Genomic DNA, 26653 nt, shown 5'->3' with positions numbered 1-26653 from the left:
GTCCTGTGTGTTTTTTGCTTTGTACTGTTTGTTATTGTGCTGTTAGATGTTTTAATTGTGAATGCCTAAGGGACTGCAGATGAAAATTAGCTATAAGCTAACTCTGGTACAGTACATAAAATGATAACATTTGTGTTTAACACTGTACATGGTCCCAATAAATACATAAATACATACATGATACATAGTATGTAAACAAACCGACATGTTGTCGCGTTGATGCATGACGTAGACAGGTCCTTGCAGATATGTGGCGCGTTTAGGAACCGATAAGCAGAATCAGAATTAAAATTTCTTAATGATTCCTTTAGAAACTGAATTTTGGAACTGGTTCTAATTTGGAACCGGTTCTCGATGTCCAACCCTGGTTGTCATCAATTTTTATTGCATGGTTGTACATTTTTCTACTGTTCACAGACTGGGGTTTCTGCCAGGCTCCCCTATGCCTCGGACCTGGGTGTAGCCGCACCCTTCACAACCCCTGATGCTCCACTAATGTAAAGATTGTTTGCTTAAAAGTGAGAATTATTAGTCTGCTATTGGAGAAAACATTGACAGAAAAATGTTTAACCAGTGGTCTACAGAGACTGTAGATATTTATTTAGCCATCTGAGTTTAGATCTTCTTTTAGTCAAATAATATTTTCAATCATTTCATATTTTACTTAATTTTCATAATTATATATACTATATCAATTACATAAGACTGGTAATGAAACATTCATAAGGCTTGAATATACAGTTGAAAACTTTTCACTGCCAACAGACTAATCGAAAGCTCCTCACAGAAATGTGAGAGATACAGGACAGGGTGAACTTTTATAAAATATGAAGATATTATTATCTTCTAGTATAACATTTTAATGTGTCCAATACTTTAGTTTATGACCAAATACCTGCTAAACTCATGACATTCACATCAGCCTCAGCTGCAGCCTACTTTGTTTTTAATGCTAATTAGGGTTCAAACCCTGAAAGAGTTAGAACCTTTCTGTGTTTGTCCCAGTTTATAATAATAATAACAATATTATTATTATTATTATTATTATTATTATTATTATTATTATTATTATTATTATATTATTATTATTATATGGTTCAGACCTTGAAGGCCACAGTTTTAAATTGCCATGAGCTGGAATGAACTAAAGCATGAAACTTAACCCAATAACTGGAGATGACGTGCATGTACTTCCCAAGAAATATGACCCCAATTGGCCAGATGGTGGCACTGTAATTAATGCCCAAAAATTCAATTTTGGAAAGGCCACGCCACTCACACCATAAGGCCATGCCATGCATACAATAAGTCCAATTGACTTGAAATTTTACACATAAGTCCAGCTCAATTTGCTGTACAAAATGCCTCTTGGTCTGCCAGGATGGATTTTTTACTAATATGCATGTGAAAAACAGTAATGTGACATCTACTTTTGGATTTTCACTTGATCAACACCAAATTTGGTATATACCCTTGGGGGACTGAGATATACATTCTATTATAAATGAGCAAGAACGGTCCAAAAACATGGCCACCATAAACCAAAATATATATCTTCGCAGGGCAGGGCTTAGAGAATATTGGCCATAACTCATTAACAATTTGTCCAATCATCATAAATCTTGGTACATAACTTCAGTCTGCCATTGTGAATAGGTTTACTGAAATGCCACAGACATGTATCTGAAAATCTGGTGCACAGAATTTCGTCACAATTGGTGTGTATGCTCTGGGAGCAAATTTTAACCAAAATCTGAAGTGCCATATTGATTGGTGCAAGTGGGCATGGACGAGTTTCATTCAAATCCAATGAAGGGGGGATGAAGGGCAGAACTTTGAGTGTGCCATTATTGAAATGCTGCAAGGCTTTCTGATGATGAAACAAGGTGTGAATGCTCTCCTTAAACAGAATTAAACTAGCTGAAGTGACTTTGTTCAACTTTGTGAAGCCTGAAACCTGATCATTGTGTTCGCTGCTTTAATTTTCAACAATTGAGCTGCTTTCTTCTGTTGAGCACAAAAGGGTTTGAACCCGCGAATTGCCGCTTGCTCTGCTAACATGTTAAGCTGAAATGGTTAATGTGGTTAACTTTACCTGCTAAACATCAGCATGTTAACAATGTCATTGTGAGCATGCTACCACATTTAGGTCAAAGCACAACTGCGCCCAAATGTAGCCTCACATTTCTGCTAGCATGGCTTTACACTGTCTGGCATGGACAACACAGAGACAGGGCTAACAACTAACTTAATGTACTATTCTGTTGGAGGATTGAAGTAGTTTAAGTTTAGAACTAAATAATCCTCACAGCCCATCTTTCTTCATATTAACATTTCATATTCAGCATTATGGCTCCAAGACTCATGGTTCTTTAATTTGCTTTAGATTCCATGTCTTTGACCTTCTTTCATTTCAGCGGACCTTAATTATCTTTCATAAATTCATACTGTTTCTCTATTTCAAAACACATGGTTAGGACTATTTTCATTGCAGTAGTAGTGATTGGTTTGCATCACAATGGTATGGAAAAGCTGCTCAGTGGCATGAATCATATAACCCTGTGGTTTCAGCCCTCATCACTTAGTTGCCATCCTGTGGTCAAATGTCAACCATCAAACTACAGCATCACAGTTGAGAACAGACTTCATCATTCTTGATGTCATTTCTATAATCATTTTAGTGCATTTGAACTGGTGCACCTTTAAGGCTATGTACCTCTATGAAATTAAATTCTTTTACAGAGGACACTGTCCTCAGCTGGTAATAGTTTTTAGTAACGTTCCTGATTTCTGTTTTGACCCAGCAATGACTCATTTTTGCAAATGAGGCCTCTGAGGAAAGAAGGGTGTTTTCTTTTTCTTAGAGAGCAGAGACAGAACTAGACAGAGATCTTCTTTTAGTCAAATAATGTATTCAATCATTTCACATTTTACTTAATTTTCATAATTATATATGCTATATTAATTGCATAAGACTGGTAATGAAACATTCATAAGGCTCGAATATACAGTTGAAAACTTTTCACTGCCAACAGACTAATCGAAAGCTCCTCACAGAAATGTGAGAGATACAGTACAGGGTGAACTTTTATCAAATATGAAGATATTGTTATCTTCTAGTAAGCTTATTATTGCTGTCCATAATCATTGGTCAGCACAAGAATATTAAAACTCATATTATAAGCAGTAAGCTGTGTGCATATTGCCAGTCTCATCAGTGCCTTTATTGTTCTGTTACTACAAACAAGGTAAGACGCCTTTAGACTGTGCAACGACGACAGTGTACATTTACTGCATGTCACTGATTGGTTTGTTGGTGAATGTGGGTCATAGGAGCAGTCACACTGTGAGAATTTGGTCTTAAATTTTTGACTTTTTGCCTCGGGCGGTCTTTAGTCACCAAAGCTTCACATCAGCCATCAGTGGACATGTCTCGTGCTTAGGAACACTGGTTTGAATTAACGATCACAGACAGCCTAAAATAAAGGGGCTGTAGGTATAAAGCAGATAGTGAGACACAGCAACTGCTTGATATTTGGCATTCATGTGTCAGTAGTTATGTTTCCATTAAAATATTGTAAGTTTAAAGGGATTTCCTGAAATTTCTGCAAACTCAAATGTAAATTACTCATAGGTCAGGTACATTTAGTTTAGAATATTTCCCTTGGATTGGAATACTGTTAAATGTTCATCTGAGGTTTAATGTCTGAGCTTATTATCAGATGAGGTGGGCTTTGCAAACATTCAAGGCATATTACGCATACATTTAAGTTATTGGATCACAATTACCTGTTGAAGGGGTTATAATCTTCTCCCTGCTAATACTTATCTGTGAGAGCTTCCTCAAACAGCAGAGCCTTTTTCGGCCAAATCTATCTGTATAACCATTTGCTATAAATGATCAGTAAACAGTCACTAATGCTATGCTCCATTTCAACCTACCATAAGTTCAGACAGAGCGCTGACTTTGCGCTTGTATTTGCCGATTCGCTTTAGCATTCCACAACTCCAGGGGCCAGATGCATAAAACTCTGATTCATGACTAAAACTATGTGTATACACAAAGCCAGAAATATACATACACATTTTTTTCATCAGAATTATAAAATTGTAAAACCGTGCGTTTGCATGGTTCCATTGGCACCTGCACCTGCACCAGCCTTAATAACAACATGGCAATGAAGAGAACAACAAAGAAGAAGCTTAATTTCACCAATTGTGAAATTGAGGCGCTTGTCAGAGAAGTTGAAAAAAAAAGTGTTATTTGGTGGTCTCAGTTCTGGGTTCACAAACAGAAACAAAAATATAGCATGGCAAAACGTAACACAGACCATCAACTCCATAACTTCCGAGCAAAGAACCCTGGAAGAAGTAAAAAAAAGATGGTCGGATTATAAACAGGAGGCAAAAAAGCACATCCGTCTACACAAAGAAAGCCAGAAGGCAACAGGAGGAGGGCCGGCAACCCCTGCTTCATCCAGTATGGATCAAAGCATTGCTTGTATCTTGGGCCACACAGCTTTGTGTGGAATTGTTGGTGACCATGAGGGAGACATAGACGCACAGATGGAACATGGTATATCAATTGATTTATTAAGATGGGTAAATTAAGCTAAGCATATTTTTTTATTAAACAAAATGTTCCATAGATTTGGGTGATGATCACAGTGGCTCCCAAGAGACACAGGAGATTGAGGACGGAGAGGCTGCAAATTGCATTTGGATGTCGGCCTGCTCACCCACATCATATAGGAATCTGATGTATGTCCGACTTAGATTAATAATGCCATCCCACACTGTGGGTATGACATGGATTAATGTTGACTGAGATATCACCGACCTGTCTGCCAACAGCTTCTGAAATTTCCCTTCCCCTGAAGACTGAAAGGAATTTGCGTGGTTTCTTTGGGTCTGGTGGACTCAGTTCCTCACACAGCTCAAGCAGAACAGCCCTTGGAAGCCTAAAGCAGCACACGAGCCAATTATCATCATTATTCAGAAAATTAGAACAATCTCTGAATACTCTCTCTCGTCTTATGGCTGCATTGGCAAGGTCCTCCAACAACACCTGAGCTGCCATCCTCGCCATGACCATTATGCACGGCTGTAGCTATTATAACACCCACAGTGTCATCATCTGCTGTGATGTCTTAATTATCAGACAGTTGTCCAAAATTGCAATGATTAGTAGATATTAAAATGGTATCAAAACAGTTTACAGAATGCCTCACAATAAACAATAAGGATACAAGATTATACGATGCTAAAGGAAACACTGAGCACACAAGTGCAATTATTTGCAATACCGTTCATGAATTGTAAAATTATTATTGCTGTGTAAACAGCAAAACTCATAATGATAATAGTGCATGTAAGCTCCATGAAGTTGGCTATTTTGTTTTATGTTAAATTCTGTGTCTCACTTTATTTTGCATTTTCACTTCACTGTATCTAACTTGGCTTGCTCTGGAAGACTGTGTATGTATGGTCAAAAGTATGTGTGAGCTGCGCACATTCTCAGAGCACATTCTGTGTTTATAAATACCAATTTATGTGCAAGAAATGGCGTATGCATGTTTTTTATGTGTATGCATGGTTTTTGTGTGTACTGTAACATTTATGCATCTGGCCCCCGCTCTCCTGAAAGCTAGATTTTAAAAATGCAGGAATAGGAACAGTGGACTTCCTTGGTCATGTTTGTAATCAAGACTTGATCTGGGGCACAGTGTGACAACTGCACAAAGTTGCACTTGATTAAGGTAGTCACTACATATCACCAACAAATATGTCCCCAACAGTTTCATTCATAAATCACTTGAGTACAAATGACCTTTTTTGATTGGGCACCACCTTCCTGCTTAATGAATTCCACTCCTTCCATATTATACCTTGCTCCAATATGGTGTCTATCTAGTCCCAGAGCTTGTTATCCATGGTGGAATGGCGTTCCTGAAGGCAAGCAATATAGGGACACCACTTGACGGACTGATTAACAAACTCACATGGTGTTCAGACTGGACAGCCTTGTCTATGAACAGTTTTTGAATTGCGTGAGAACTGACATTTGATGAACTGATATTATGGTGAACTGAAAGCAGTGTTGCCTACTTACGTATTTTCTCACTAGATGTGTCTTTAAGGATCCCTTCAGGGACTTTTTTTAGGCAGACATTTCTCATCTCCCTTGGACAGAATTGCCAATATTCCTCTGTAATGTGCACTCATCCTGCTCACAGCTTTCTGATCTGACTGTGTTCAGTGAGTGGGAGAGAGCAGCAGCATGTTCAGCCGACTAATTATTCACCTGGAATTACAGGTAGATTAAGTTGCATATTGATGAGATGATAAATGGACTGTAATTGTATAGCACCTTTCTAGTCTTCCGACCACTCAAAGCGCTTTTATACTACGAATCACATTCACCCATTCACACACTGTGTGGGTACAGGGGCTACCATGCAAGGTCCCAACCTGCCCATCAGAGGAAACTAACCATTCACACACATTCATACACTGATGGTTCAGCCATCAGGAGCAATTTGGGGTTAAGTATCTTGCCCAAGTCCACATCGGCATGTGGACTGGAGGAGCCGGGAATGGAACCACCAATCTTCCGATTAGTGGACGGGTCGCTCTACCTCCTGAGCCACAGCCAATGAGATAGTGACTTCTAGTGGCTTTTTGAGCTGGCTACAGCAACTTTCCTTTGACAATGGTTGGCAAGACTAGTGTTTTTAGCTCTAGTGTTGGCAACGTCAGCTTGAATCATCACTTAGGTCCAGACTGAAATACCTCGACAACTGTTGGATGGATTGCCATGATCTTTGTACCGACATTCATGTTGACATTTTTGGTTCAGGGTAAAGTGCCTTAACTACTGTTGGATGATTATAAAATTGAGACATCTACACATTCATGTTTTGTACCAAATTGTAATAACTTTGGTGATCCAATGACTTTTCCTCTAGTGCCACCATTAGTTTAACATTTTAATGTCACCAATACTTTAGTTTATGACCAAACACCTGCTAAACTCATGACATCCCCATCAGCCTCAGCTGTGGCCTACTATGTTTTTAATGCTAATTAGGGTTCAAACCCTGAAAGGGTTAGAATGACGTGCATGTACTTCCCAAGAAATATGACCCCAATTGGCCAGATGGTGGCACTGTAATTAATGCCCAAAAATTCAATTTTGGAAAGGCCACGCCACTCACACCATAAGGCCATGCCATGCATACAATAAGTCCAATTGACTTGAAATTTTACACATAAGTCCAGCTCAATTTGCCGTACAAAATGCCTCTTGGTCTGCCAGGATGGATTTTTTACTAATATGCATAATGTGAAAAACAGTAATGTGACATCTACTTTTGGATTTTCACTTTATCAACACCAAATTTGGTATATACCCTTGGGGGACTGAGATATACATTCTATTATAGATGAGCAAGAACAGTCCGAAAACATGGCCACCATCAACCAAAATATCTTCGCAGGGCAGGGCTTAGAGAATATTGGCCATAACTCATTAACAATTTGTCCAGTCATCATAAATCTTGGTACATAACTTCAGTCTGCGATTGTGAATAGGTTTACTGAAATGCCACAAACATCTATCTGAAAACCTGGTGCACAGAATTTCGCCACAATTGGTGTGTATGCTCTGGGAGCAAATATTAACCAAAATCTGAAGTGCCATATTAATTGGTCTAAGTGGGCATGGACAAGTTTCATTCAAATCCAATGAAGGGGGGATGAAGGGCAGAACTTTGAGTGTGCCATTATTGAAATGTTGCAAGGCCTTCTGATGATGAAACAAGGTGTGAATGCTCTCCTTAAACAGAATTAAACTAGCTGAAGTGACTTTGTTCAACTTTGTGAAGCCTGAAACCTGATCATTGTGTTCGCTGCTTTAATTTTCAACAATTGAGCTGCTTTCTTCTGTTGAGCACAAAAGGGTTTGAACCCGTGAATTGCCGCTTGCTCTGCTAACACGTTAAGCTGAAATGGTTAATGTGGTTAACTTTACCTGCTAAACATCAGCATGTTAACAATGTCATTGTGAGCATGCTAACACATTTAGGTCAAAGCACAACTGCACCCAAATGTAGCCTCTCATTTCTGCTAGCATGGCTTTACACTGTCTGGCATGGACAACACAGAGACAGGGCTAACATCCCTAAAACTTAAAAAGACTAACTTAATGTACTATTCTGTTGGAGGATTGATGTAGTTCATCTGAGATACTGCACAATAATAGAATACAGTAAACTGTAGGTTGTTGATCCATGTAGTTACTTCCAGGCTCCAAGAGGCCTCAACTCAACTGTGTTATAAGTGATAGGCCTAATGAAATATGACACCATTGCCGTTACGAATGCTGTTACTGATGCACACTTGCAATTTGTGAATTTGCTGAGCAAAAACAAAAAACAATAAAAAACAAAGATTTTTAGATTGCTAAAAAAATGAACCTGAAAATATAATTTCTAAAATACAATACGCCCAACTACAACCTGTTTTTTCATGTTTTTACTTGCAGATAACCCACGTATGGTGAGTCACGTCCCAGTCACCATCCAGGTCCTGGACATCAACGACAACATTCCATCTATCTCTGGGGGAAACAACGCCATCATAGTATGTGACAGCACCAAAACTGGACAGGTGGGTTGCTAACACTCCAGCCAACGACCATTGATATTCTTAACAAAGAAAGTGAGTCTGTGTTTAGTTTCTAACTGCTGCTGCAACTAGATGATGATTTCATGGCCTGAAAATAAGAACTTTTACACTAACTAACTTAAAATGTTTGCATTTCTCTTTGTGGACTGGTGTATGGAAATTCAAATAAACAAATGAGAAAAAAATCCTGAATATTCAAAAATACACTGGAGGCATATAGTGCAGTGGCACGCTGTTGACATCTGTAGTACACCTTGAACAGACCATGAGGTCTCACAACATTAGAACCTCACATCATGTTATAAGGTTTATACAAAGTGAATATGGATAGCTGCTTTGAACTCTCAAATTCTTTTTTGTTTAGTTTCATTTGATATCTCACCTGAAGACCCAGCTCTGGTGTGATTGAAATGATTTGTGGCTTGTAAAGGTCCAGATATTGTTATGCCTTAAAGATAAGATTTTTCTCATACACTCTGACTTCTGCAGCACCCCAGAGGCAGACACGCTATCATCAAACATGAGAAGAAGTTACAATCACCTGAGTATTCCAATTGAAGAAGCAAATCTGAGGCGTTGACAAGTGTCATAACTTAAATTCGGACAGTGGTTAATTAAAGTAACTGTAATAGATACATGTTGTTTGAAATGACCATTTACTACTGTATAAATGTTACCACTGCATATTGTAATTCGCAGTAGTCCACCACATCTCTACCGCAGACATTAGCATGCTAGAATATTAGCTACAGCAGCTTTGCTACTTTTGAGCGTGTATCTAGGCAGTGTCACCATATGGGGGGTGGGATTTCACACAATGTTTGCAATGAATACTGAATATACTGTACTAGAATATTTGAGAATGAAACTTCATTTTTGACCTTGGGGCAACAGTAGACAAAACAATGATAACTAAACGTCCACTTACTAGCATTTTTCCATAAACTTGTTATCAACTGTCTGTGACATGTCACGCTGCACTGGGTGACATGTTCCTTCGTCACCATGAATACACACTGTAGTTTATTTTGACTCAATCCCACACAAACCGTCCTGCTGCCAGAGATACTCACTAGAGCTCAGTTGGTGGATTTATCTGCCACTGAATATGGTCCCCAACAAATACATTATTTCCTCCTGTTTAAGTAACATTTTATAAAAACTACAGTAACCAGCAGTTTTAGGAAATTACTGAACCTTTATTAAAAGATGAAAATATGTATTTGTGAGCTGTTAAAAAGATCTTCAGTTGGAACCAATGGGATTGGGGCTGAGAGCAACAAGCAAGCTAGGAAAGCTAGAAAGTATCAAGAGGCAGACTAACACATTGTTGGTTTTGGTGTTTTTATGGGATTTGTTGACAATACATAAAATATGGAATCCCACCAGACTTGTACTTCAAATCAAATATTGCTATACCATCTACATCACAGAAATCTTGCTTAAGATTTGGGTTTAAGTTATTATTACAGTATGCTTACAACTAACCAGCAGTATGCAACTAGCTTCAGTATGCTTGGTCTGCAGAAAAAAACAAACAAACAAAAAAAAAAACATTCTCACAGAACTCAATGGCCAAAGCATGTGCAAATTAAATCTTACAATGCAAACATGACCCCAGGTTCTGCTTGCAAACACAAATACTGTACATACACCACTGATCACATGCATAAAAAGACATTCATCTTCTCTCTCACACACACATGCTGGCACACACGTACATTCATGTTGATCTGTAGCCTTTTTGTTGTGCGTTTGACACCATCAGCGGGGGATTTATCAGCTGAGCTGCAGACTTTGCAGCTTCTTGAACCCATAAATTATTCAGACTGCAGAGCTCGCTGATGCTTCCGCTGCTGGGCCAGATAGCAGCAGAGACAATCATATTAAACCCAAACACGGGCCTGCCTCACTGCCTCCCCTATCACCTCCTATTCCTCCCCCCTCCACCACCACACTGCCAGCCTCTCTGCTCCACAGCGGGGCCAATTCTGAACCAGCAATGATAAAAGCACTTTTTTTTTTCATAAAGCACAAAGGCGCAGATCTGCATCACAGCAATGGCTGTCCTCATGTGTACATTCACACACACACAGATCACACATCACACACACTCCCTCTGTGTTATTATATGTATCTTTCTCTCTTATCTTTTCCCCACTTTCTCTGGTTTTTATGCAAAATTAAGCTCAAGCGAGTGTGTGTTTGTGTGCATGTATGAGTGTGTAATCATTTAGCTTAGCTTCAGGCAACAGACAACACATGCTAGCACAGTCAGTGTAGACTTTTTATCTTGCTGGCATTGCAATAAATCGACACTAAGAAATTTCCATGCATGGCACGTCAATCTGGCGTGACAAATTTTTTTTTTTTCTGCTACATTTGGTGACACAGTTGTGTTTTAAATTTGCATAATTGATTGCAAAACGATGAGACTAGCTGTTTAGGTTGTGGGGCATACAATACATGTAATACTGATTTCTTATTTGCTGTGTTAAGAGCGTGAAAACCAGTGGCAGATATGAGCCTCAGGGCTTAGAATACACTGCAACACTTGACATTTTTACTTGTTTTTGCATGTGTGCTGCTGAGAAAGAAGTCAATGATCCCTACTGGTGATTACAGTGTGGAATTGCAATAGATTTCCGTCATTGCTAACAAATTGCTGATTTTGGAGGACAAGTAATCTGGAGGGAACATTTGGTAAATACAGAGGATCACATTTTTATGCCACTACTTTGATATAAAGACAATCTGGAACTAATTATATTTGTGAGCAACCCTCTCTTTTCCCCTGATGTCATGTGGGAAAAGACGACTCAAGGAGCTGTATTCAGATTTTGGGATTTAAGTCAAGAAGCTTCGGTTGAGAAGTTAAGTCAGAACATAATCAGGGACAGTTATCCGTATTCAGACTTGTGCTGCAAAGGTGCTTATGTTGATTTCTGGGTAAAACCTCCAGATTATTGAAATCACCTGCAGCCAGTCCACTCCTGCCTGAGGCTGACAGGTTTTGCTTGTGTTGAACTTTCTGGGAAAGACAATTTTGATGTGTCTAACATCTATTATCTATTTGCAACAAATAGTGGCCTTTAGTATAAAAGATGAAATTATGGAAAAAAACAGATTGATAAAGCAGATGCCAGTTATATGTGTGATTGTAATGTGTTTTGTTTGCTGTAATACAAAGAACTCTCAGAGCAAGGGACACAACATCGTAGAAAATGAAGAAATAAAAGTTGGATAGAATGAAAAATAAGATAAAAAATAACCATTTAGTGTGTATTGAGACTGACTGTAATGAAAAAGTTTCTTTCTCATGATAATTTGCTGTCAACTGCAGAATTTGACTTCCTACCAACGGTACGGCATCTGTTGCCACCAAGCAGCAACTACCACAGCTTGAGGCTAAAGCCAATGCACAAGTACCTTAACACCGGTACTGCCAAAATATTCATGTCCTCCAGTCTTTGACTTTTCCTAAAATAATGTTGTGTAGCACCCCCTATTGTTAAAAATAGTGAAGATGAATCCAGATTAAAAACACAAGCATTTATACCTGTAAACACCGCTGGGTAAAATTTACCCATATATGAAATGCATTTATGGTGGTTTATGTTTAAACATTTTAAGTTGCTAAGCAACGTCATTCCTAGTGTGTGATCTAACAACTACTTCAAGTCATAATTAAATTATAAAAAGAACAGAGGAGAATCACCTGAAAAAACCTCTGCCAAGTGCCTGAAGGAAAATGCACAGACCAAATGTGCAGCGCTCAGTGTTCCCAGTAATCTAGCGTTAGCTAGGGGCCAAGGCATGTTTCCAGAGCATGAAAGGTAACACTGCACACTCCTTATTTGGAGGGTCCTGGCTCCAAACAGAAAAGATGGCACTGAACATAAGCAGGAACTGTGGGCTTCAAACTGTCACCAACAGGTGACATCAAACCTTGCTAAATCCATCTTTATATACAGTCTATGGTTGCCACATTAAGCCTTGATTACTGCACGTAGTGGAACAACAAAGTTCACCTGAGATTCCTACGAAATAGTCCTGGAAGCTTGGGGTTACATAGGGAGTACTTGCAGGTGCTAGTTAAAGACAAAGCGATTTTTTTTTTTTTCTGGTACTAATCCTGTGTTCATGTGTTACTTGTTCAGTTATCTCTTGTTATGTGTCAAATATATGTTAAAAAAAGAAGAATAAAAAAAGACATCCACCCTTTTTATAGAATTTTCACCTATTTGGCATACCCAAATGGAAAAGCTTATAACAGAGGAACTGTAAGGCCATGATGCATGTATTAGGCTTCATTTGACAAGTGACATCTTCTAGTTTCTGGAAATGTGTTTGTTTAGCATCTGGTTTAAAACACAAACAAAACTACATCAGTTCAAATAAGGCTTTATTCCAGAACTATGCAGAACACCATATACCTTCTACATCTTGTCAACCTGTATAATATTCCAGACCTCTAGGCGTAAACTTATGGGAGCTCAGGAGTTTTTAGTTTGTGGTGTCACTGGTGTCCCTGAACCTCTCAAGTCATCTCCAATTGGCCAAATTGTGCCAATTGCTTTGACTCATTACTGTGTGATGCTACCACTTACAACTGGCTAAGGCGGGTTGCCGGCGACCCGGTGGATGTTAAAAAGTATTTTTCTGTCCAAATCTTCCTGTCAAATGCTTTCGTATGTCTGATATGTATACATGCCTAAACAAAAATCAGCCTTATGTGACAAACATCATCCAATTTTCATGAAATTAACATCTTCACATGATATAAAGCAACATGACCTATAATTAGTGGGTGTTCTCTAGCGCCAAATAGTGAACGCAGGAAGTGATAGTTATCTCCTACATGCAATGTCCAATATTCATGAAAATGTATATCCATGTCAGTTGCCATCTGGTTAATGTATTGCTGTATTGATATTTCACTTATGTAGTATAGCTTACGGGCAACAGGAAGTGAGGCATAAATAACACATAGTCCATCAAATGTATAGACAATTATGAATATGTCACCAGAAGAACTTAGGGTTAATTTGCATGGTTGACTGCTTATTTAGCCCCATAACAGTATATATCATGAATAATAATCATGAATAATAATCATACAACAGTCATTTAGTTTAACAGTCAACAGTTTTTAGTCATTTATTACAATTAAGATGTACCATTTTCCAACAAGTAGCAGTTTTCCAGGAGTATAAGGGCATTTTCACCTCCCTTGTTTAGTTCAGTTGAATAGAATCCTGGAACGTTTACCCTCCTTGGTGCGGTTCGTTGGGGCAGGTGTGAACACAGCATGCACTCGTGTGTGGACCAAAACAACCAGACTGAATCCTCATTGAAGAGGTAGTCTCGGTCCAGTTACAAACAAACAGACTCTGGTATGGTTCTTTTATTCATTTATTTGGAGAGAGAGAGAGTGTGTGTCAGTAAATGCAAGTGTCCGTTATACTATATGCTGGAGTGTGTGTGTGTTTGCGTGCACATGTGTCAGTGTCCCAGGTGTCAGTTATATATGGGGGGATGCTGACATGAAACTGTAGCAGGACAAATTAAACTGTGGCGGCCCATGACAGGGAAACCCAGATGTTCTCTGCCTTGAGGTGAATTCAATTGTGCCATTCTGCTCGCATATTTTGGCTTGGTATATGGCCCAAACCACGACAGCAGTTATGAAGAAATGCCAATTCTGCTGATGGTCCATTTTGGATAGCCAACTGTGCTTTCTCCCCTCACCAACCCCACAAGATTTCTGACCAATGAATGGAGTGACAGCTCTCACATGGCTTTGGTGATACATTTTAGTTTGCTTGAATTTCTGCCATGTGAAACCAAACTGACCCAAAGTGAAAATGCAACAAAGCAGCAACTCATCCACTGATTCAGACCAAAGCAAACAGACTATAGGTGTGAAAACGCACCAACCATCCATTTCATGGGCTCTTTAAGTTCATGTCATTTTTAACAATAATATGAAAAGTTGTGACAGAACAATGTTTATGACTAAAATCTTGATGATCTGTTCTGACAATATTTGATTGGATTGGATTGATAGGATTTGTTGGAGGATTAATTTGTAGGATTAATTATTACTCGTATACCAGTACAGATCACTTGATGCATGGTCTTATTTCAATACATAGTTAAATAATGCAAAGTGTTTTGATTGTTTTAGAAGATACCCTGAAGTTTTTGACCACTGATAGTGTTAGTGGGTTGTTCTCAAGCGTGCTTACAAGGATGAAAACGAACATTAAGTGATGTGATACACATTCCTGTCTATGGTTTGTTTTTTGTTTTTATTTTTTTACACTATTTCACTGGTGACTATGACACACCAAGAAACCACCAGGAAAATTCAAGAAAAAAAGAGGACTGCTAACCACCGTAAACGACACACATGTTCCAAAATATTGAAAAAATGGCTTTGGAAAGGTACAAATGCATTGCATTGGCCTGACTGCATGCAGTCAGGTCAATAACAGTTACAGTACCAGTTATACTGGAGAAGCAAGTGTTAGAAATGGACCCTCTGGCTTTGTTCTGAGGCTCTGATGGATTTTTAACAAGCATCTCCTGGGTCTGGTAACAGGATGGAATGTATTGTTGCAGATGAGCACAAACATCTGGCATTTCACGGTGTGGTTCTGTCTCTTGCTTTAATGTCAAGGAAACTACTACATTTTACTCTGGAGTTAGCTTCAAACCACCCATTTACACATTTGTAAATTAAAACCGTTAAAAATGAAATTTAATTAATTGGGTTTTTGCATGTCAAAGAGAATCATTATACTTTCCATGTAATACAAAAGGAAAGATTATGTTGTTATATTTTATTGCCTGTACCCCAAACTGAAGAAAAATAAACTGGTATTCATACACAGCATGGGATTACACTGCAGTATCAATTATGTATCAGCATTAAACAACCACGATGTACCACGTACATCACAGCAAATCTCTATGTACTATATGTACATATATGGATTTATTGCATTTTTGTTTTTATTTTGACAGCTTTGTGTATATACTTTCAGACTTTCCCACACATACATTAATCATTTAACATTATATTGTTAAATCACTATCAGGAGTTAAAGAACCAGTGTGTAAGATTTAGTGGCATCTAGCGGTGAGGTTGCAGATTGCAACCAACTGAATGCCCCGCCCCTCCCCCTCCACTTCCACTTCCAAGCGTGTAAGAGAACCTATGATGGCTGCAAAACTTGCAAAACATGGAGCAACATGGGGGCCTACGTGGAAGAGACCTGCTCTCTATGGAGATATAAAGGGCTCATTGTAAGGTAACGTAAACACAACAATTCTTATTTTCAGGTCTAATTAAAACATACTTCATTTCTGCCCTTCCACTAGAAGTCACGAAATTCTACACACTGCACCTTTAACTCATTCAAGGGCACTAATTATGTAAATTGAGAGCAAAAATGAATCATTTGTGTTCACCTACTGTTCATTTGAGAGCATGATCCATGCACACTAATTAGTTTTTTCTCCCTTCATGACACTAGATTGTCTCTGTAAATTAATATTTTTGCTATGACTGTAAGCTTGATGTGACAGGTCAAAACAACAGTCCATAAAACCTGAAGTTATGATGGTGAAACTATGTGTGCAAGGGTGTTTTATTATTTCATTTGTTCTGTGTCTGTGTTAGAGAAATAATTCACTTTGCCTTGACATATGCTCTATGCATCAAATCTATGCCAGGTATGCTGTGCTCCCATGGCTTTCCCTCCAGTCATCAGACCTCAACCCAATGAACAGGCAGGGCTGCAATACCAAGACAAACAAAAACAAATATGTGACCAGACAGTGAGTTTCCTGACACATATACAGTACATACTGTATACTGTAAATATGTAGCAGGACACTTGGGGCCTGTACCACAAAGTAAGCCAGCTATCTTTGGGCTTAACTCAAGTTTTCCGGTATCACAAAGTTGCTTCACTGCTCTGGAGCAGAGAACCGGATTAAAACCTGCCAACTGCCCGACAACTGACCAATCAGATCAGTGGAAAACATCTCTGGAGTGACAGCTGACAATGTCAGTGATTTACACCATGATTCAATCACTGCAGCTCAGGATAACATGAGACACCTGTGTGATGATAACTGGAAATCAAAACTAAAGTTTCTGTTGTCTTCTATTACAAAAGTAATACACACACTGCTAATATCCCATCATTATAATGCAACCGTTTGGTCAGATAGACCTCATCGGGCATTCTAAATTGTTTATAACACACGGCAATGTAGTATATTATAAACAATTTATTAAATGTGTAGCAGACATAATGACAATTTCAGGGTGTTTACAGCATTCATCAACAATTAGAACTTATCCTAGGAAGACATATTGTTATATTACAACTGCAGTTCACTATATTTGTCTATTTATACAGCAGCAAATACTTATAGGTGCCCACAGGAGTTACAGTTGTTGACTGCATTCATATACTCTTACATCTGCTAACAGCTACATAATAGTGTTAAGTGTTACCTAATAATCTTACCAATGCATTCTGGGGCTTTGTGTGTCAAACAAGCTGGTTGGTTTATCTAACTTCTGGGAGGTGGGTTCAAAACAGAAAAGGAAACACACATTCATGTTATGGCTAAATTCATGCAAGGATCAGAAAAAATGTTTCTGAACTATCTTGTACCTGTGCACATTGTTTAGATGCAACATAGAGAAGCATTTTATAACCCTTATCCTTTAACATTATACATCTGCCAAACGTTACAGCTAACAGTAAAATATGAGTAAGTATTAACTCACCAGGAAAGAAAAACTCACCTGCAGTTCCACAAAATGCTAAAAACTTCCATGTCTGGGTATAAAATGTGTTTATACCAGTTTGCTTTGTAGTTTTGGCCACTGCATGTAAATATACAGAACACTACATGTTCTCTCAACTCTAATTAGCTGATTAATGACCTTTTAATCACATGGCAATACCCAGGTAAACAATATGTAGCCATTCAGAACAGAACTATTGCATCAGGGTATAAGGATAAGAAAACTAAAGAGAAAAGAAACAAAAATAATCATTAGGGTGATTAACTGATCTTTCTTGGAATTGATGGCAAGATTAACACAATTTGATAGTTTTGAGTTTCCTGTAGCTTTAATTGTCTGATTGCTTTGGGAGTAAAACCATTTTAGAAAACTAGATTAAATGCCAAGTAAGGTTGTGGTTTGTGATAATAATGAATATCCGTGTGGTGTGTAAACAGGAAGTCACGGCCAATTAACTTGATATTGTGTGTAATGGATTGTAAGGAATTGCAAGAGATCAGACTGGGTCATTGACTTGATGTCATCTAAGAGTGTGCACACTGGAGAAATAAAACAAACTACATTATTTTCAGCCTCTTTCTTTCATTAGAATCTTTCTATCTTTAGCTCCCAACTTATCCCCTTTCTGAACCCTTTCTTTCTTTCTTACCTGTATATCTTGTCCTCTCTATTGCCTTTGCTCTTTACTTCCTTCATGTCTCTTCTGTCTGTCTCCATCAGGTGATTCAGACCATCCGAGCCGCGGATCTGGACAACTTTGCAAACGGAAGGTTTTCCTTCTATGTGCCTGCTGAGCATCAAGTTAATCCAAATTTCACTGTGAAGGACAATGGAGGTAAGACTCTAATCATTGGACAAGTTGTAAAATATAAGTGCAAATATTGTGGTTATATATACATATATTTGACTGTTGTAAAGATACTATGGACCAATAAAAACAGTTGGGGAATACATGTTACATTTTTCAAGCACTGGCAGATGGAAATATGATCAAGCATGCACTAAGAAATGTGACATCACACACACACCAGATGTGGAGTGAACAGCAGTGTATATACTCTAAATTTAATTTCTCACAAAAACTCATTATGTCAGTGCTGTTACAGTTATCAGAAATTGACTACTATAAGCTATGTGCAATAGTGAATCACAAATACATCTGTTTATTTTTTATGATAAATCATCACAAAGTGCATTTTCCTTTTACACCCACCATTCAGCCTCCTCTGTCATGAAATGTGATTATATTGTAAAAAAAATCACTTTCGCTATCACTTTTGGCTGCCACAAATACTGAATTTCCCTGCTGATATCACTGTTTCATCTCATATCATACATGAACAGCTCTGAGTTAGGCTCAGTGAAGCCATGTAACCCAAAGAGAGCTAGACTAAGGCCACATTCAGATCGATATGAGCCCTGTGTGAAAAAATACAACTTTCTTATCCATTTGCCAGTCCAACAGCACAACCGAGGTACTGTAGCAAAAAGCAAGTGCAAATTCCTGCTAGATTACTTGTAATTGTGTAATATGAACACTGTATTTTACTGTTTACTTCGCGATTGTGACGTTGTCACGAGAGTTGTAAAATCCTGCTGTGCAGGTTTTTGGTGTCGACTAAGCCTTCCAAATGCCAGAGCTTCTACTTCAACTGGACTTCCTGGATTGCATTTCAGTTTCTCGCAGCATGCCCCACCCAACGCAGGGCTGTTTAACATTCTGGATGCCCACGAAGTTGAACTTGCTTGGTGTTACAGGCCTCAGAACAGTGATAGAGGTTAATGATAAACTGTTTGATAAGATAAATATAATGCAAAACTTGTGGAATGAACAGTACTTTATGTTTAGATCCCTGCCGACACCTGCTTTTGTCCACAGCACGATACAACTTGAACTTGTGAAATCCAGTCTGAAGTATTAGATTCTAAAGGCGACTGTGCACATCTGTATGAATCAGACTGGATGTTGCTAGTCACCTGGTTGCTGAGCAGCGTATGACTGAACATCAGCTGAATGAAACATTTGATGCCAATGAACAAATGCAAGGACAACTGCCTGAACACCATGCTCCATCTTACACTAGGTACTGGTATAAAAAGATTGTGTTATCAGCATCATAGGATAAGGAAATGCTGTAGATTACTGAAATGCCATTCATAATATCACCAATTTGAATGTATTAAAGGCTCATATTATATCAAGTCTGGTACAGCAGTTCCGGTCCAATTAAATTTGGGGCTAAGAGTTGAGTATAATGAAACATGGCTCAGTGTTGTACCTGTATCAACACATTCCGTTGGCATCAGTACCACAGCCAAGTGTCTTGTCTCTTCGCTATTTGGTGGAACAGGTATCAGCACCCCCCCCCCCCCCCCCCCCCACTGCCCCCAGCTTCCCCTCCCCTACTGACATCTGCTTTAATGTCCAAGAGAAAAGCTGTGGTGCTGTTGCCTAGGTTACCCAGCTGCCGGAGTTTTCTGTTTATTTCCTCGTCTCATTTAGCTTTTGATTTTATCTCTCCTGAATAAACGGGAAGGGGGTAGGTCATCCTTTAGTTTTCAGTTATGTGTCAGGTTGTGTGATGTTCTCTGAGCTTTGGTCTTCTGTCTTTTTTATGTGGCTTCACCCATTTCCTCTCTGTTCACAGCGATTCCCCCGCCCCTGGGCTCCTTTATCTCGGTCTCACTTTCTCTCTGTCAAATTCTATTCTCTTCTCCATCTTCTACTGTGTCCTCCATCTCTGCTGATGTAATTGCACTGCTTTCTGTGGTTGACCTGAGACAGATACAGGACTGAGGAGAGTTGACAGCAATCTCAGTAATGAGACACAGTGACAGGTTTCGGACTGGGAGGTTGGACAGCAGTCTGTGAGCCAAATGCCTCAGGCAGTTTGTGTTGTTGTTTACTTGTGCTTCCATAGAACACAGAGCCTGGCTGCCTCACTGCATTGCAGGTGTTTTTTTTTTCTTTTGGCTCCTGAGCAAACATCATAAGCCTTGTGACTTGATATTATAGCTGAATAAAGATTCAGATTACCATAATATAACATAATGGATTCAGTTAGTTGGGAAAACTCTTCAAAAATCTCAGTTGAGATAGATTGTAATTTTGATCTTATGACATATGGGATTTGTGTGTCATTATGGGGCCTATTTTCCTGCAAGCATAAGGCCCGCACATGTCCAAACGCAGTCTTTATGCAATTTTCCCGCAAAGTCTACTTTTTTTGCATCTGTGCCTGTTTGGTGATTTCCGGGCACCAAAGGAGCGCACTTGCACCAACGTGGGAGGTGAAGCACAGCTGAGGCTGCTATAAAACCTGCTCAGACCACCTTATACTGCACAAGCAGATGCGGAGCAATTTTTGTGGCTTCAGTTGGCAGAGGTGCACGCACACAGACTTCTCCAAAATCACAAAACACCTTTCATTTATATTAAGTTTTGCCCCTTTCAGTTTGCTACATGTTTTTTCATCTACAGCAGATTGGCATGGGGATCAAAACACAATTTTATTTTTATTATTAAGATTCTTACCATCCACATGAGCATTATCCGGTGATTCAGAACTCAGACATACATTCTGTTGGATTCTGTTTTCCACAACTTGTAGAATGTCAGATCTTTTCCATGTTATTACAGCTGTCGTCATCACACAGCAGCAGGAATAATGTTTGTTTCATCTACAGTCTCTGATTTGAGAGAGGGACTGTGTATCAGTTTATGCGTGGATGGCAAAGTAAAGGAAATTTCATTAATTATTTAAATCTTCTGACATGGCGATACAGTAATTAAAGCTGGAGTGCAGGAGTTTCGTCTCCCCCTCCTGGCAGTGAGAGTAATTACAAAAACACTGTCGACACATGCTTACATTATAGGCTCCGCCTACTCTGTTGCTACTGTTGTGGCTTTAAAACCGTGGATAAATTGTTTTGATCGTTGCACATCCCCCACGAAATGACTTGTTTCACTATCAGAATTTGATCCATTTGGTCCGACAACATTTGAAAAGTCTAGAAGAGCCACACGATTAAATTATTTTATCACCATTCAAGTTAGCAGAGGGCTAACCGAAGTTAGCTGGCTCGGCTGGTGGAAGTCTCTAGTGTGCACACTCTGCCCATAGAGCATGAGCAGAATGTCAAACCCAACACCAGGTTAAAAACTCTGTACTGTGAAATACATCTTAAAATACAGAGAGATTTATATGGCGATGATAGGCTTAATCAGCATTGTGTGAACTTGTTTGGCAAGGGCTTGAATGTAATGGACATTCATTTAAATGAAGACCTGCCAACCCTGGACAAACTTTTTGAGTACCACTTCAGTGACCTAGATGTGTCAGATGCAAATCACTGCTGTTTGCACAATGAATTATTGTACATCATTTGCATACATGCAGCAGTCAAACAGACTAAAATGTGAGGGATGCACTGATATGGATGTACTTGATACCAATAAAAGAAGATTGTTAAAGATTGTTTACAAAAATATCCGCAGATGCCAATACTGTTAGTTTGTCATTTATGCCTTTTTGTCCATTTGTCTTTCACCTGTCTAAACACAGCTTACAAAGGAACACAATTCACTTATGCTACACACTAACTTCCAACTACTGCTGCATATAATCAAACTTTAAGCCAATTTCATTTTTGAAAATATAATTTTTAGCTAATTTGAAAAGATGATGGCAATGTAAACCCAAACCAGCCTAAACAGACTATTTTGTGGTTATTGCCTCAAGTGATGTCACTTGAGTCAGCATCGGTTTGGGCTAAAAAATAGAAGTTTGAAAATGGAGAAAATCTGGGGGTGTGGAGTTAGAAAGAAGTGATGTTACCAGACCTATATAGCTCCTCATCTCTGCTGGAGGCTAGCAGCTCCAGGCTATGTAAGCCACTACTAGTATAACACACCTGAATCTGTACAGTTGAGTGAATAAAGTTGGGCTATCTTGTGGGTAATGTAGGCGCCAGGTTTTGATAAGGAAGAAGAAAGTGTGGAGCGTGGAATAAAAAAGATGGCATCTGTGGTTCTGCTGCATCGATTTTAATCCTTTTTTTTTTTTTTTAATTGTCTATAGTGAGTCTGACATGTTATAGAAGTGAAATGCTAAATTGGTGTACCAAGAGCATCGGGTTATTAGCTTATTGGTTCAAGTTAAACTACAGAAACAGAATGAACTGGTTCATTATGGTTTGTCTTCTTTTTCCAATCCAGTCTCACGACAGAAATGTAATCTGTAGGTTTGTTGACATGAACACCCAAATTTGGGAGGACAGGAGGAAATCCAACCCACAGTGTCATGTCATTTTACACTAGTTGACTGCTAAAATCTACTTTATGATGTTCAAGTTATTTTATGTTCTTAGGTTCGAATTAGGAATGCACCAATCCGATACTGATATCAAATATTGGTCCAAAACTGACTCAAATAGCTGGATCGGGTATAGGTGCCAATGGGGCTCATCTATTATCTAGAAAGGAAGACACACCGGCAGGGCCCCTGGTGTTGTTAGACTCGTTTCTCCCACTGGAGCAGGGTTGCTGCTGTTGTTTCAGCATTGTGAAGCACAAGGCTTAGACAGCACAAAGTGTATGCTAACTTATAAGTTAGTGTAAGTGTGAAGTTGTCTTGGACATTATCTTTAGTAAATAGAAGCTGTCTCGAGGAGCCCTCTAAAAGACCAGCTATTGTAGCTAATCTTGCTAAGAGAAAACCACTTGCGGGTGACCTAAAATTTAACAGGAAAATACCTCCACTTATCACCAAATCAGCTGTATATTTGCTATCTTGAACACACCCCATTCCTCCTGCAAACAAATGCTTTGAATCACTCAGCCATGAATTCATGATTATATTGTATAATTTTAAACAAATAAACATATTTATTTTTTACATTCTGTTGAACAATGTTGGGAAAGCAAAGTCAAGTATAATGCTGCCTCACACATAAAAGAAAGATCCCAGTCGCCTCCACAGTGAAACGTACAGCTGTTTAATTAAATACTGGTATTGGATCAGTACTCTATTGACGATATCCAAAGTCCAAGTATCAGTATCGGGACTGAAAAAGTCAGATCGGTGCATCCGTTGTTCAAATGCAGGGCCGTGTTTAGACCTTTAGAGGGGCAGATGCTCAAAGTTAAAAGGAGGCACATGGAGCAAGATTTTAAAACACCATGCACCAACATAATTTATATCATAACCTCTTGAATTATAGCAACCCGTATTCAAACAGAATATAGCTTGGAATATTACAACAAACTGCATCATACTATATCACTGTCCCACATACAATGAAATTGGAGGGGGGGGACAATTTTATATGCCGATTGCTGCTTGCAGCTTTCTGGAGAGCCGCTCATCCGAACAACTTCACACTCGACATTGCACTTCCTTGGGTCCTGAGCAATACAACTGCCATGACATTGTTGCGTCCCCTAGCAATGTTAGAGTCTACATGTCATCTGGATGCAAAAGCTAACATGAACACGGCCTCACTGCAGTCAAAGCCCTATACAATGTGTATGGATAAGCCCTAGATTTTACATACCTCAATAGTGCAACTTGAGGTGATGTTGTTCCCTGGAGCAGATAGGCACACTGCATCTGGAGTACATGGAGTATCACCAAGATGAGAGACGCAAACGCACATTTTATGTGGACATAAAACCAAAGCACAGCCAACCCTCTGGCATGTTCACATCTCCATCTCCAAAAGATCTGAAATCTGAATCGCCAACAACCAACACAGTGTACATAAAGGAGAAGACAAATCAAACATCATGTTACTTTGTTTGTCAATTACTGTTGTTATCACACTGACTGATTATATGACATCTGTGATCTGGCAAACAATCAACAAAGTCTTGTGAGGACTTGTACCTGGAATCTTACCCAATAGATGGATATGTTACTATGTCTGCATGCAGTCACAAAGCCTGATAAAGAAAGGTGCCAAGTCAAACAAAAAGACTCCAAACAGACTTCAACTCCCATCATGCTCTGCTCAATTCACACCTAGGAGTGAAATCCGGCAGAGTCAAACTCTCGGCTCTCATTGGACGAGACCTGCCGGAAAGGCATGGGATTTCCTCTTCCCCTGTCACTGAGTATAAACACTCCACTAACTGTCTGAACTACGCTTCCAGCTGATGTAAGGAAGTAGCTCCCATATGTATGTGACTGTAACTAGGCCATACAATCTCAACCTCGCTGGACAAGTGGATATTTCTTTGTGTTCAACTGGATCCAAAGAAGACTGCTGTGCAACCCAGTCCTCTTCCACCTCTCCTGCAGAAGAGAGACGGAGGATAACCTCTATGCTCTGCTCGTCTTTAACTGAGTCGACTCCGCTGTTTCCCCCGCAATGCCGCTGAGGATCAGCTTGCCGTGAACCTGCGGACAGAGTGAGAGGACGGCCCCGTCATCTCGGAGCTGAAAGACGGACTGAAACACATCCTACTCGCTTCCTTAAGCAACACAAGTAAGAGGCTTAAGTCTGGGCAGAGATAAGATATTAAAGTTTGTTATTTTCAGCTTCAGTGCTGTATGTTGTCAAGTTAACGGACTGTGAGCCCGGTTGCTGCTGCCGAGGATACTGTGTGAAGTATTGTTGTTGTTGCTGCTTGTTTAGTTGTGCTTGTCACACTAAACCGATCTGTGTTTGTCCAACTGCCTGGACTGCTTTGTCTTACTTCACCATCGTGTGTGACACTGTGGATTGCATTTTATTTGTTTAAATCAGACCATGGCTGGCATATAGCGTACATTCGCACGCCACGTGTCTGTGAAAATAAAAGCAAGCCCCACTCGCTCCTCACGATCGCTGAGATCTTCTGTTCTTTGGTGTTTTCACCCTCTCCTCTCTACTTGCCCACTTGCATGTACACCCCCAGCCCCCCCCCCCCCCCCCAAAAAAAAAGAAAACACGCACCTCTGTTACTGCTGTATATTGTATAGCTATTTATAACCGCCGTTCACTTTTAAGGGGTCATTTAGCTTACCCCTCATGTCCACTGGATGCAGTAAATGAGGGCGTCAGGTCTGCAATTACAAATGATTGCAGTTGGTAACAATAATTATAGCTGAATCCAATTTAGTTTTTCCAAATTAATAGCCCTGGTATAGTGCATGATGGTTCACCAGTATGGCTTCCTTGGACACTCACATGGAATTGAGTTCCAAATGTGCTTTTCCTGCTACGACAAATCAAAATTTCTGTTGTGAAATAAGTCGGTTAGAAATATGGAGGACCAAGTTTAAGTCACGCATGCTGAGAGATGAACAGTGTAGTATTATCATTCATGATAATAACATCAATCTGTCAAAATGTGTCATATCACATTTACGGTTATGTGACGTGTGATTTTAGCACTCAAGGAGTTATTTCAAACCCGGCTGAAGCGTCCGTTGACACGTAGAGTCGGCGTTAAAGCTATGGTCCACCCAGAGGATATATCTATGTCCCACTGCTGGTGCGGGAGTCGTGTGACTGCCCACACTCTGTCCAGTCTCAGCCTTTCTGCCTCGGGCTGCATTGCGGACACCACTCCAGTGCCTTCGTTGTTACTACAGACGTACTCTTGAGGCTGCTACATCCAGCCCCTCACTGGTGCTAACACTTAACTCCATTGAAAAAAAATGACAATTTAACATAATGATGATTGTGATGGATCTCTTGTTAACTAGTCATTTAAATTACATTTTTACCGAAAAAGTGCACCTTTATGCTGCTGTCAGGTGCACAGAGCGCACTGGTGACACCGGAGTGGCTGCTACACACACTCCACCTTCTCCAGTCATCTCACCGCCACATTTTCACCACCTGCACTCATATATGGACTGTGTAAATTAGAGAAACACCTGTATGCTGGATTTTCTGAATAGAAATGAATTCAGTGTTAATTATATTTGAGATATTGAGTGTGTGGTCTAATCAGTCATGCATGTGTCTATATACAGTAGATGCTTAACAAAATACCATGCGGTGAGCGTCAGTGTCCCTGTGTCTCCACTAGTCTATAATCTCACAGTGTGCAGAAATGTGCTTCTTGGCATCTACCTCCATATCTGACCATTTTGTTTAATATTGGGAATAGTTTTGTTTGTTGCACCGACTGCATGA

The 26653-nt window shown here is 39.4% G+C and overlaps 1 protein-coding gene and 1 long non-coding RNA gene across 2 annotated transcripts in view; one reads left to right on the top strand and one right to left on the bottom strand.

Annotated features, from left to right (window-relative positions):
* Positions 1-26653, top strand: part of LOC137193593 (cadherin-18-like) — a 206713-nt gene that overhangs the window by 157582 nt on the left and 22478 nt on the right. Inside the window, exons 9-10 of the mRNA XM_067604822.1 lie at positions 8546-8670; positions 18245-18359. Of these exons, the coding sequence (XP_067460923.1) occupies positions 8546-8670; positions 18245-18359 (240 nt within the window). The remainder of the gene's footprint in view (positions 1-8545; positions 8671-18244; positions 18360-26653) is intronic.
* On the bottom strand, positions 23443-25026 carry LOC137193595 (uncharacterized). Its single transcript, XR_010930854.1, has 3 exons — positions 24424-25026; positions 24080-24256; positions 23443-23644 (listed from the first exon to the last, which is right to left on the bottom strand). It is a non-coding gene; the product is annotated as an uncharacterized lncRNA (long non-coding RNA).

This window comes from Thunnus thynnus, chromosome 12 (assembly GCF_963924715.1).
Source record: "Thunnus thynnus chromosome 12, fThuThy2.1, whole genome shotgun sequence".
In the NCBI taxonomy this organism is placed as follows: domain Eukaryota; kingdom Metazoa; phylum Chordata; class Actinopteri; order Scombriformes; family Scombridae; genus Thunnus; species Thunnus thynnus.
This window is presented reverse-complemented; position numbering and strand designations above follow the sequence as displayed.